The 13,123-nt window shown below is 38.6% G+C and overlaps 1 protein-coding gene across 1 annotated transcript in view; it reads right to left on the bottom strand.

The window, feature by feature from the left end:
• Positions 1 to 13,123, bottom strand: part of CDC42BPB (CDC42 binding protein kinase beta) — a 90,225-nt gene that overhangs the window by 4,587 nt on the left and 72,515 nt on the right. Inside the window, exons 26-34 of the mRNA XM_057365746.1 lie at positions 12,869 to 13,008; positions 11,244 to 11,325; positions 7,802 to 8,018; positions 7,346 to 7,408; positions 4,229 to 4,825; positions 1,192 to 1,289; positions 996 to 1,080; positions 729 to 849; positions 521 to 638 (exon numbers count right to left, since the gene is read on the bottom strand). Coding sequence (XP_057221729.1) covers positions 521 to 638; positions 729 to 849; positions 996 to 1,080; positions 1,192 to 1,289; positions 4,229 to 4,825; positions 7,346 to 7,408; positions 7,802 to 8,018; positions 11,244 to 11,325; positions 12,869 to 13,008 — 1,521 coding nt within the window. The remainder of the gene's footprint in view (positions 1 to 520; positions 639 to 728; positions 850 to 995; positions 1,081 to 1,191; positions 1,290 to 4,228; positions 4,826 to 7,345; positions 7,409 to 7,801; positions 8,019 to 11,243; positions 11,326 to 12,868; positions 13,009 to 13,123) is intronic.

Raw genomic sequence — 13,123 nt, 5'->3', positions numbered from 1 at the left:
TACCATATTCCAGTTCCTAACAGTTTGTAGCTACTCCTACCCTTGCTAGGGAAGCAGAGGAGGGACAGGAAGAGGAAGAAAGCAGAGGGAAGCCTTGCAGTGAGGAATGGTCACTCTGGAGAGAGATTTCAGCAGAGATAGGGCTCATGTGATAGACGTGCTCAAAGCCTGTTGGAGGTGATACCAAGAGCAGAATGTTGAGAGGATGAGGGGAAAGGAAATTCATTCTGTTTTTTTCAAGAAGACAAACAAAAAAAAGGAAGGAGGAGAAACTGATTATTTACAAAACTACTAACAAGCACCTAGCAGTGATATCTGTCTTTCAGTATCTCATTCATAAGTCAGGTAACCGTATTTCCTTACACAGGATTTAGAAGCATTGCACAGCAGGAAGGTTCACCTTTCTCAAAAGGATTTAAAGAAGAATACAGTACAGAGATAATACTGGAGCTCATCTTCTCAGTTTTTGTGAGCATGAACAAATGCACATATATATCCACCCCTCATAAATGTATTTTACCAGTGGGAGGTCCATGAGGACCTGCATTCCATCTCCTGGTCCCATATGAGCCACGTGGTTGAAATTCGTTGGGTTAGAAATCATCTTTGACCTTAGCTCAGGGTCTCTAAGCATTTCCCTAAAAAAACAGAATGATTTTTACTATTAGCATTCCCAGTCTCTGCAAGTCATCATGTATATTCAGTTATGTACCACAAGATATTCTCACCGCCTTTGTTGTAACCGCTCCTCCTCAGGAACCTTAAATACAAATCTTCTTTTGCTCCTGGTTCGAAGCATTTGCTTCTTGCTGTTGTCAGACGTTTCTGGTACACTGAGGCCAGCTCCTGCTGTAATAGCACAAAGCAATTTCACATACAGAGGCACACACTGACCCAGACATATTCAACACAAAATTCATCKAATACAAAGGTAACATGGTGAAGATTACCCAGTTTGTATGAGTTCCCTATTTCTTCCCTTACTCAGGACTCACCTGCAAACTTGTTCTTGAAATATATTARCCTTGGCGGCTCACAATTAAGGAGGTTCAGTGTGCCATCCATGTTCAATGGTCTGATCTGTTTTGAGGAAGGAGACAGAGAATTACCTCAAGTCTAGCATACACTGTGAAGAAACACCTCATTTGAAATTAACTCAATTAAGTTCAATACTCAAAGAAAACTACTTACCCTTCGCAGGCCAATAGTCTGGACCCATTCCATAGTGTTAACATCAAAAACATCAACACCATATTCGCTATACACTGTTACATATGAAGAATTGCAACCTGCATTGATTGAAAACAAACAGGAAACCCTMATGTCATTTCAGTAGTCTAGAACTGACAAATATTTGAGCAGATTTCAATAGTTACAAGTTTTCCACTACGTGCAAGATACATTTTAAACCACATTTTCAAAGCCCCAGTTTCAAACAGATTTTTTTTTTGTGAGAATAGATTTGCTAATGACAGCTACCAGCATCACGGAAAGATTTAAATTTGACCTTTTTAGTTTTTTAAAACTTCACATTGCCATTTCGTGAAACTGCAAAATGGCATTTGAAGTTTTCAGATGCATACAAATTTCCTAGGTGGTAGGATCTGAGAAGCTAGTTTTGCTATGGATTACTTCATTTCAGAAGCAGCAAACCAACTATACATCTGTTATGTGCAGAGGAGATGAGAGAGCCACCATCTGTGAGCTGGGTCATGAACTCATGATGCAGATCTGCTCTCAATTTCCTTCCTCTTTTGCTTACAATTTTCTAGCTTTAGATATTCATGCATCGGTTGCTTTCATCAAGTTGACAGAAGAACGTCACAATGCTTAAAGCCCATAACTCATTTTCTCTTTTCAACTTTTTTTTTTTTTAAAGCATAAAAGGCACCAGCAGACAAGTTTATTTTAGGTCAAACGAAAAGCAAAGCTCTCTAGAGCTTTGTATCAACATGCTTCTGCTCATGTAAAGAGTATCTCCTGATGTAAAGAGCAGTTACTAGGAACTTAAGGGATTTAATAGAGAGAAGATGCTTCAATAAACAAAATGAAAATTACCCAGTAGGACACTAAACACATCACAGAATCTTCTTAGAAGTACCGAAGTACAGTTGTGGTGCTATTTTTTAAATTCATTCACAGAATGCCTTAGACAGCTATCATAAATATGTAATTCAAAAGTGATTCACGGTCAAGTATTTATTGCMTGTGGTCTTAGTTGGCTTGGATATTCAAATCAAGAACAAGAACAGAGCATCAGGCAGAAACACCATCTGTAGCCAAGGCTGGCATGTGCCAGTCAGAGCTGATGAGCCTGACCAGATCTCAAGGGTTCCCAGAGAGCCGTGCCAGTGCCTGCACTGGGCTCCAGCCTGGAGAGCTGCTGCCTCCACGGCTTTGCACGGCTGCACTGGAGCCAAGCAGCCCCAGGGCACCCACACTGGCTCAGCACAGGCTGGGGCAACCCCAACAGCCATCTGGGCTAACAGAGCTGTGCTAGTGCTCACCCTGCCCTCTGCCACGGTGAGGGCACTGAATGCYCCAGACACAAATTCTCGGTTTTATCCTAAAGAATCTCTAGAGCATGGTGTTTTACCACAGCACAATCACTTCCACTTGTTGGTCTCTCCTATAAAGACAGGCTGAGAGAATCGGGGTTGTTCTCAGCCTGAAGAAGACTCTGGGAAGACCTTACAGCATCTTTCAGTACCTAAAGATACTACAAGGGAGCTGGAGRGGAACTTTTTACAGGGCATGGAGTGATAGGACAAGCAGAAATGGCTTTAAACAGAGAAGTGGTATTAGACTAGATATTCGGAAGAAATTCTTTATTGTGAGGGTGGTGAGGCACTGGAATAAGCTGCTCACAGAAGCTGTGGAAGAAGCTGGTCCATCCATGTTAGTGTTCAAGGTCAGGTTAAATGGAGCTTTGAGAAAATTGTTTAGTAGAAGGTGTTCCTGCCCATGGCAGGGGAGTTGGAAGCAGATGATCTTTAAGGTCCCTTCCAACTCAAACCATTCTGTAATTTCACAACCTTCTGATGGGATAGTTAAAAAAAGCCACCATCAGTAGTGACAGAAACAGGACTGAGAAGTCTAATGAAAAGGGAAGTAATTCAGTTTCCTTTGGCAGCAGAAAATGTTGCTCTTTCTCCAAAAACAGCCCTAGGCCAGAACCACTCAGGATTGCACATACAAAAATGTTATAAAATAGTTTACAGTAAGAACACTTCTAATAATAACAGACAAAACAATTAACTAGCAAGCCTAGTTTGCTGAAATGAAAAAAACCTGTAAAGCTGATTAAGGAAAAGGAAACATTAGTTTTAGCTAATGGTGTTTTAAAGTAAATTTGCCACTACATTGTTTCCTTGGGACTTTGCTTCAGACTTCTGTACAGAACTAGGTCAGAGTAAAGCAAGCAAACAATTTCAGTTCAAATCAAATAAAATTAAACAAATTCCTATTAGGGCCTGGCCTGATCAAACCAAAATGCACCTAACTCCTTGCTGTACTACTTAAACAAAAAGCTAGTTCTTGCCTTCAATCATTCAATAAATTTTAATTGCTATTTGAGTTTCAAATAGAAATAACAGATTTATCATCAACTGCTTTTGACTACTGAATACTGAAAAATGCTCTGCATGTGCCTCTATTCTACCAAGCTGATAGCCAGTGCTCCTGAAACAGCAGAGTGGTTGAAAAATTATCCTCCACCTATATGTTTTTGGAAATTGTCACCCTAAAATTAAAACCAAAAGGACTAAAAAATGCTATCAGTTCTGCCAAAATTTTTATCTCTTGTTATCTTTATGAACCTTTAGACTTGCAGTTACATTCCTTCTTCAACTTTCTACTGTACTTTGAGTAGACAGAAGACACCCTACAGACAGCTGGACATTTACGCTCTCTAGGGGACCAATAATTTTACAGAATTTCACAGACARGTAGTCTTGCACTGTCATGCATCCAGACCTGCTCTCTGTAGAAGTTATTTTGCATTCCACTATTTCTTTTTCTGTGTCCTGTTACAAGACAGAGCATCTCTAGCAGCATCGAAGATCTCCAAGGCCAAAACTACCACYAGGAAGGACCACATGTCTGTTAACTCATAAAACTTAAACTTGATATTCAAAGACAAACCGAARCAAAATTGAATACAATGCTGAGTATTTTTAGACAAGTAAAGCAGCAACAGGGATATGGCAACAGAAAAACATATACATACTACAGGCAACAGGAGTTGCAGGCCACATTAGTTCCTGCATGCGTGACCTTCGACCTTGCGAATCGACGTAAACTCCCATATGGCTGAAGCAAAGCAGGTATTCCTCATTACTGAGCTCCACAGCACAAAGGGCATCAAAAGACTGCTGTGAGAGGAAGATAAGCGAGGGGTCATTAGGATTTACCAGGTTTATAGATTGTCCATCTCCCTGGATGGTCAACAGAGAGAACCCAGACTGGTAGCCAACACAGAGCTTGTCCTTGAACACAGTCATCCACTGTACAATTCCTGGAGCCTGAATTTCACTGAATTTTTTGTGGAAAGGTTTAGTTCTGTGAATTTCATAGCAAAAAACCTGTCGTTTGACAGCCACAAACAAACAAGTAGAAGAACTCTTCTTTAGTGTTCCAGTTGTAATCAATTGGCAGCCTTTAGTTTCTGCAAGCTTAATGTCAAAGTTCCCTTCTGACCCATCCAGAGAAGCCCAGGGGTAAAGGTGGACGTGATGGTTCCGACCACAGATGAGGATGATAATTTTCTCTTTGGGAGCAAGCTCTATCTGGTACACCTTCTTGCAGTCAGCAGCTCGAACTATCACTGCAAAGGAAACAAGAGCCACCATAAGTTAAACAGCAAAACTACCAGGCTTGGAAACACTGCAGTGTTACATAGTGGTACCTCAAAATTAATCTAAACACAGACCTGTATCAGGTGAGGAAGAGCACTTATTACACATGGTTGATTCTCTGGTACTAATGTGCAGAGCAAACAATGAAACAAAGCATTCCTGTACCCTTCTCTATTCGTAAAGAAAAATCTCAACAACACTTTGTGGGAAAAAGCTGCTTAATGTGGGATAAATGGAAAAGAATATTTTATAGAATTAGATCTGGACTATCTGTACAGTGCAAGATGCTGCATCTTCAGAAATGGGTCCCATCATAAGGAAAACATCAGCATCTTCAGTAAATTTTGGAGGAAGAACAAATTAGCAGAATACAAAGGAAAGAAATATAAAGTATTTAATGCTGTAAGTGAGGACAYAAAATGCTGAATTGCTGGCACATCTCTCAGCCAGATACAAAATCAGTACAGTAAGTGCATGTAAAACACATATATGGAAGGGCAAAAAAATGCTGTATGTGATGGGGAAAGGATAAGAAGGAAGGAGCTCAGGCTGCAGGAAAAAAGGTTTAGGCAGGCACCAGGAAAACCCTTCTCAGAGCAAGGACTAGTCAGGCTATCCATGGGGAGTTTTGCTGTTTGATGCATTTTTTTTAAAGCAGGGTTAGAGGCAGCTAAGGGCATTAGGTACAAGGGGTGCTCTTTGGGGATCTTGGCTATACAAGAATTTYCAAGAATGCAGTCAGTATTTCATGGGCTACAAAACAGAAGAGCAACTCTAAACTAGGAAACTTAATAAGCATAAGCCAATTAAATCAAATTGTAACTTTAATTTTTCTGCTAGCTGATTGCAATAAAAATAATTGTGAATAGTAGTTTAAAAAGAAAAGAGAACTATTAATTGGAAATTCTATGCCTTTTTTCAGTACCAGTTGAGTAATGTAGCCAAGTTACAAAATTCTGTAAACTTGGTAATAAGACTTTAGCTATTTAGATCACTAAGTGCTGTTGTGATATAGCTCCACATGCATAAATAGATGAAATGTCTGAAGAAATGTTCTAGGAAATWACCAGCTTTGCCACAGAGAAATTATTTTCTTCCTAGCTCCAACTCCAGCTTATTTGTCAAGAATTAAGTGATATCCTAACCAAAGACCTTTGCTATAAACAGCTGGCAGTTAATTAACACTGAAAATTACAACTGCCATAAAATGAAAAACASATTACAGTTTATAAAAAATGCTATTAACACACAGAAATGGCCACAGGAAACTCCTGCTAAACATCTCTACCTTTAAACCAAAACTGATAATTAATTTTCACATTTACATATGACACAGTGATGCAGATAATCATTCCTTTATGAAATGACCTTTCAAATTAAATTTATAGCTTTCTTTTATACAAGAAGCTGTACTGGAATCCCTGGAATTATTTGCATCTCAAGTTATGTTTATGTCTGACTCCTTGGAGAATCGTGACCACTGGAGGCTTACTCAAAGGAATGGCATTCATTACTGCTAAAAAGAATTTCAAATATCTGCTATCTCCACATATAAAGCAATTTCTCCTGGAATTGGGCAATATCTTATTCCAAACAAGAAGAAGCAAGAACATTTTTCTTTTGACCCAAAACCACATCCCTGATGTCATTTAATTTTGAAAGTCAAGTAAGTTTTTAACAACCTGCATTCACTGCTTTATTTTACAYTGAAATGCAAGCTTTAGCATGACTAAAATCCAACTTCCAAATAGCAAAAAACTAAATTACACAKAAAAAGGAATCAAGGAAATCACTGACAAGACCAGCACTCAAGAATCTCTGACCCAGGAGACAAGAGAAAAGGAATGGTGGAAAGAAGACTTTCCAATGGTGAAGCAGGATTGGATTAGGGACCACCTAGACAGACTTGGCATCCACATTCTGGAATGGAAAGACTTCAGGAAGAGCAGACAATACTGATCCCATTTTTCCCTGCACAGAGGGCAAAGTACATTAAGAACAGGAAGGAAACAGCAGGTTCAGGAGGAAGCACAGAGTCAAGGAATTAGATATTGGGAAGCAGCAAGCAATCACTTGCTTTAGACATCACYAGTCTGAAAGAGAACACAAGTGGCTGTCAAATTTCTGGAAGAAGGAGAAAAGAAGACATGGAGGCTTTAATGGAAAGTCTACAAACTCTGTGTGAGCTGTGCATGCTCTGTGTGCTGAAACATTTTGCTGCCTGAKGGGGGAACACAGTTAAGGTGAGAATGTGTCAGAATATGCCCAGTAACTCATCCCWTTAATTTCAGCCAGTCAACTGAATGTAATGATAATGACCAAATTAGTGCTTATACCTCACATTCACTTTTGCTTCTCATCAATTAACCAAGTGCTTAATACTTACTGTACATGAAAGGCTGTTATGCAACCTATATTACAGCAGCACTAAAAGTTATGGAGCTCATTATTCTGTATGTAATTACTGCATGCATTATGGCCTGACTTACCGTCACGGGTCACCTCTATCACATACAGTCCTTCTTCTGAACCAATTGCTATTCTATCTCGATCTAAACCAAGAGGGAAAAAAAGGCCATTAATTCAGCTACACTTAATCTTATCTTTAAAACAGCCTGTTTGCTTTGAACAGCTGAAAAAATTTCTGCACAAACAGATTTTYACCAGGAAATCAATTTTGCTTGAAGTTCACGCAGCCTGTCAAAAGCCTGCTATATACCATATTGCTAAAACAACCTGTAGAACAACTCAACACTATTATTTACTCCAAGTGAATGAGGAAACCTGAATATCAATGCAAGATTAGCATTTTTCACCCATTATTAAATTCCTATGAAGGAATTCAGCTGAGGAATTTATTTCAAGGTGTCAGTGCTCTCATTACAGAAGCCTGTCTAAAAGTTCCAACAACCTTCACACACTTATAAAAGTTAAAACAAACATACCTACAATAGCAGCAGCTAAACTTGCTTTAATAAGAGGCAGTGTACTGTCATAGGCTTCTTGTGGAATATGCACAACCTGGTTCCTCAGCCTGTTTTTGTGCAGGATAGACTGCAACCCTTCGAGGATTCCAACCCACTTTCTCTTTTCGTTCTCATTTTCTGTCAGGATCAGTAGAGAACAAGACTTTGAAGGCAAACCTAAGAGAGAAGCTGTCACCTTTAAACAGACAGAGACAGTGAAATTAGTTAGAGTAATAAAACCCCTTTTTATCGCACAGAACTGTGAAAATAAAGTACATTTTCTCATGACAAGGGAATGATGTACCTGAGGGGCGTGTACAATACACCTAATACAGCCATAGTGCTTCAAAAACCCAACCAAACAACCCTGCACAAGCCAGTGTTTTTGTTTAAAAGTATTGAGTCTTACTTAAATRTTCTGTATCCTAAAATCTGGGCAAGGAATGCTACAATAATCAATACATGGCACTAAAAGGCTCCTTCCTCCCCTGAACCACAAGTTCAGTAGCATACCATAGCTTGCCCTGATCCCTCCCACRCACCCACAACTTACTGGAAATGACACACATGATTTGTGAACCAGATGCATTTAAACCCAAAAGCACTGCGATCATCAATTCTAGATTTTGATTATGCTAATTTTCCAAATATTTGTCCATGGGGGAAGAGCACATCAYATCTGCATTCAAAGCTCTGGAGGAAAGCAGTATTTGAGACTGAAGTACTGCATTCTCCCACGTCCCCGTGTTAAAAGAAAATCATTACAGCTTCAATTAATTTTCAGTTAAATCATCCCATAGATCTCAAAGCAAAATGTGTTCTAAACAGAAAAACTATCCAGGAACTTCTGTTGAGTGAAGAATGCAYGCAGTAATTCTTAATATTTTGTTTTCGTGTACTGCATGAAGAGACTGAAGGGTTTGTGGTATCATGAGAACTATGCTTCCAGCCATAAACAGGACAACAACCAGGATCAGTCCTCACCACAGACTGAGTAACAACAGAGTTAATTAATAGAAAACAGCAACCGAAGATGTGAAAGTGCAAATCTGAAGGCTGTAACATGGAATGTCRGACCTTCAGTCTACATGCCTCAATAAGAAATCATCATAAGGATGGAAGTTGTAGTAATGCAACACACACACAGTTCCTGGCAGAGTGAACTAAACAGCAACACTCATCTTGAGGACAAAATATATCTGAAAGTAAATTTGGGAGAACAGGATGTCAAAGACAGAAGTTCAGAAGCAAGATGAAGATGAAGGAAGGTAGGGAAGGAATTGAGCAGTTGCAATTGCTCATAGCTCTTATTTTACTCTGCATAAAGCTTTGTTCATGTCTAAAMTGTAACTAAGCATTAATATTTTAAAGACAGATGGAGGCATAATGGGTAATATTTTTAAGTTAGAAAACAAAACAAAACCAGATTCCAGCAATGGTTTTCCCTTTGAAGTACCACCATGTATTACTCCTCAGTCTTTTGAAGGTGGCAGCTTACAGATAGTCAAACACAGGGAAAAAAAGTGAGAAGYTGGTCGTAACATATATTGCATTATTCATCATACAAATATCCACTATTTGCTACAAAACTCAAGGCTTCTTAACTTAAACTGCTAAGCTATGGAAACACTCTACTACAAGCACACTTACACTGTCATTAAAAATGTATATCGATGGCAGCACTTAAGACTGCAGTATCTGAATATCAGCATGGCCTARCAGCCAGCTTTAAAAACTGGTTACCAAGAGGAAATGTTCAATCTGAGACAAATACTTCCCCTTCTTGAATTTATGGTGGGGGGGCGGTCACAGTGAGAACATTTTCGTGTTTGGCAGCATTCTGTTATTGTTTTCTGCTGGTGGAAGATCCAGAAGAAACGAAAATCTGTTTTCCTAGGCCACCAATATCATCATGTGTTATGTGCAATGGCACATATGAAAGGAGGACCATATTTTTACACAGATGATGTGAATTAACAGTTTTAACTGTTGTGTACAAGCTACTCTATGTGATTGTGTCAGCGAGATGCAGATCTAGAATTAAATTAAATTGAGAAGAGAGACTTGCATCAGGTAATAGTGGTTTCCAGTTTTAGAAATTCCTTTTTTTGAAGGAGGACACAGAACTGAGAAAAGAGGTGTAATTCATCAGCTTCTCTGGTCCCATATCTAAATGGATATATTTACACTCCAGGCTTCCAGTTAATTCATCACATCTCTTTAACGGGGCATAATCTGATCAAACCATGGAGTATTTTGTCATGTCTATCCACACAAGTATTTTTACACAGGGATATTTGACAAAAGTGGTTTTTATTACTTAGACACCCTTTCAGTTAAAATGTGCAGGCAGAAACTAGAGCAACAAGTCAGGCAGGCTAAACTATATGGATGCCTTATTCTTAAATGAAGGAACCATCATTAAACACTGCATATTTTCTCTCCTCAGAAGTTCTTTCCTACCGTATTCCATATTTGCTAATTTAAGAAGAGAGCAGGCAGATGAGAATTTAAAAGCCCAAACCCCAAAATAGAAACAAGAGGAAAATTAAGGTAAAGGTAGTAGTAAATGAAAGTATGAAAATCCATGGCAGAAAAATATTTTTACAAGAAACCAGAAAAGCAAAGACACAGAGGCAGTCAAGTAGTAAAGACAATTCCCAAGTAAAATCCTGAAGGACCAAATGATAAGGGACTGCAATTGAGTGACAGCTCTTTGCTTTCTGTGTTTGACTGACTTGGTTCTAAATGGATGAAGATCAAAAAAAACAGTGAGTTTCTGTATTCAAATGGAAAGGACTATAGGTACTGGCTACTAATGTACCCTTTTCTAAATTTTAGAATTCTAGATTTAATGTGATTCACATTAAAACAGGAATGAAGTTCCTATTGTTAAAAACTAAGTACAACATTCAGATAGAACATACATTAAAGGGGATAGTATAACAGAGTTAATTAGTTTCTCTTATTTTTTTCTTCTATACTTAACTACAAAATTAAGGAAACTAAAATTACAAATGTACTTCTTATATACAAGATCATACATAACAAACTAGATCAGTTTCAGAATATTCTGTTACAGCATCGGTTCCTAAAGAAAGAGTCCAAAGCTAAGCAAGAAAAAACAGAATCTGGTAATTCCAATGGAAAAAGAGACAAAATAAACTGAATTATAATCAAGAAAATTTAAAAAAAATCCAAACTTTATATACAAGAAAGCAGCTAAAGAAGGTGAATTTTGTTCTTTACAGTGCAGTTATAAGAGGAGTACCATATTGTTCTTCTACAGATCTCAGCAGCCCTTATAAATTCTTACACTTCTGCATAAGTTAACATTAGATAGAGATAACATAGGCCATTATCAAAACAAACCACTGGTATTTAACTGGTATTTTCTGTAAGAGTCAGTTGGTAGCCATACCCTGAATATACAAGGGATGTCTTTACGAGTTGCGTGTATTACATCCGATGCTAGGACAGAGCTCACACAAAAATCTTCATCTCTAGTGAGAAAGAGAACAAGAGCATCACATACAAGCACACACTGGGATTATTGAGCAAAATCTATCTTGGTATAACCACTGCTTCAATAGGCTGCAATCTCCTAACACTGCACAGAGGTCACAAGTGCTTTGTTATCCTCTAAACCATCCTTGACTCAAACGACTCACAAGCCTCAGTTATGTCTCTGGTATGTGTAATTCAGTCCACCTGAAGAAAAGTGGGGTGCTTTGTGTAGCTTTGGTGTCCCAACCACACCTATTCTACAATTAGAAGCAAAAATATTGYTCTTCCAGCCCAGCAGACACATTAGAAATGAATAATTCATACCTCAATGTGTAGCAAGAGAGGGGCCTTTGGAAAAAAAGAAAAATCACATAAAAAGCTCTTGGCAACATAATTATAGTTTGTGGGTTTCAAGTAAGGGTTTTCAAAACAGCTAGATTTTATTGTCTATTATAGTAAAATAAACAGACATCAGAAAAACTTTTGCATTTCAGAGTGCTCCACCCCAGAGGGCTTGTCTGCACTAGCCTTTTTAAACTTGACCAAGTGGATCACCATAATTGCCAATTTTAGTGAAAAGATGACACTAATGCCTGAAACTTGCCCGTGCTAGAATTCATAGCTGTGGTGGTTAACATCTATTTRAAACATCTAAGGATCCTCAGATGACAGCCTCAAAGAGGCAGCTACAATAAGCAGATAAAGCATGGGACAGTTGGTATATAGTATCTRGCTGAGTTGCTTCAAGCAATGTACTGATGTGAGTGCTGCTATYTGCAAAACTTCCACGTTCCTGCTCCCACTGCCAGCATGTCAGAGACCTGACACTGACAGTTCCCAGTGAGTGTGAGAACAGCCCAGCAGGACTGGTGCAACCCCAAGGTACTACTGTCTGGAAAAAAATATAAATCAAGCTGCTTGTGAATGCAAACTTTATATTCCACACAGGTACAAAGGTGCTGTAACATTAAAAGGTATTCCACTTTCTTGATATTTCCATAAAATGAAATAAAAAAACCTTGGTTACGCTGATCAACGTTAGTCTCAGATCTTTGGTAGAGAGTGTTCACTGGTTCGGATGGTTCCCCATGAAATAATAACCCCTTGAAAAGGCAGAGTCAGAGCCATTTGCAGTGCAAATTAGTTGGTGCTTTTCTGCAGACTATTTCAATTTTTCTAACATTCCTGAACTTAYTGGCTATGGGATGATCTGTAAGTCAATGCTGAGGTCAGAGTGCATGAGAAAAGCAATCTACCAATATACACTTGCTTTTTATAGATGCATAGGGAATTCTAGAAAGAAGCATACTAATGCTGTAAATACTGGYGATTGCAGTGTAAGTGACTATAAAGTCATTTAAGTGACTTCTTGTTGAGCCAGCTTGATCAGACTAAATTTAGCTGCAGTTTATGTACAGAATACACATATCTTCTTAGACCAGAGCTCTCAAAACCTCACTGTTTCTTGTGTATGAGAAATAAATATGACTGTTAAGAAAAAAGTAGAGAGGATTTCTACTCTGTCATTACAATACAGACCTGAGATCCAAGACTTGACTTGCCACAACTCCAGGCTGGGTAGATTTTCCTTCAGGCACATCATATAAGAACAGTTTACAGTCACAGACAACTGCATAAGCCCTCTGCCACCCTTTCTTAACTCCCGTAGGCTTTGGGACCTGTGGATAAATAACTGATTGCTTATTGCATRTAAGCATAGGAGACACAGAAAGCAGGACATTTAGAAAAGCTTATACTTACATCAATGGAATTAAAACACATTCTATTTGTCCT

Source organism: Malurus melanocephalus, unplaced genomic scaffold (genome assembly GCF_030028575.1).
Source record: "Malurus melanocephalus ecotype Western Australia unplaced genomic scaffold, MMel_1.1 scaffold_57, whole genome shotgun sequence".
Classification (NCBI taxonomy): domain Eukaryota; kingdom Metazoa; phylum Chordata; class Aves; order Passeriformes; family Maluridae; genus Malurus; species Malurus melanocephalus.
The sequence above is the reverse complement of the archived record's forward strand: the minus strand, read 5'-3'. Positions and strand labels throughout refer to the sequence as shown.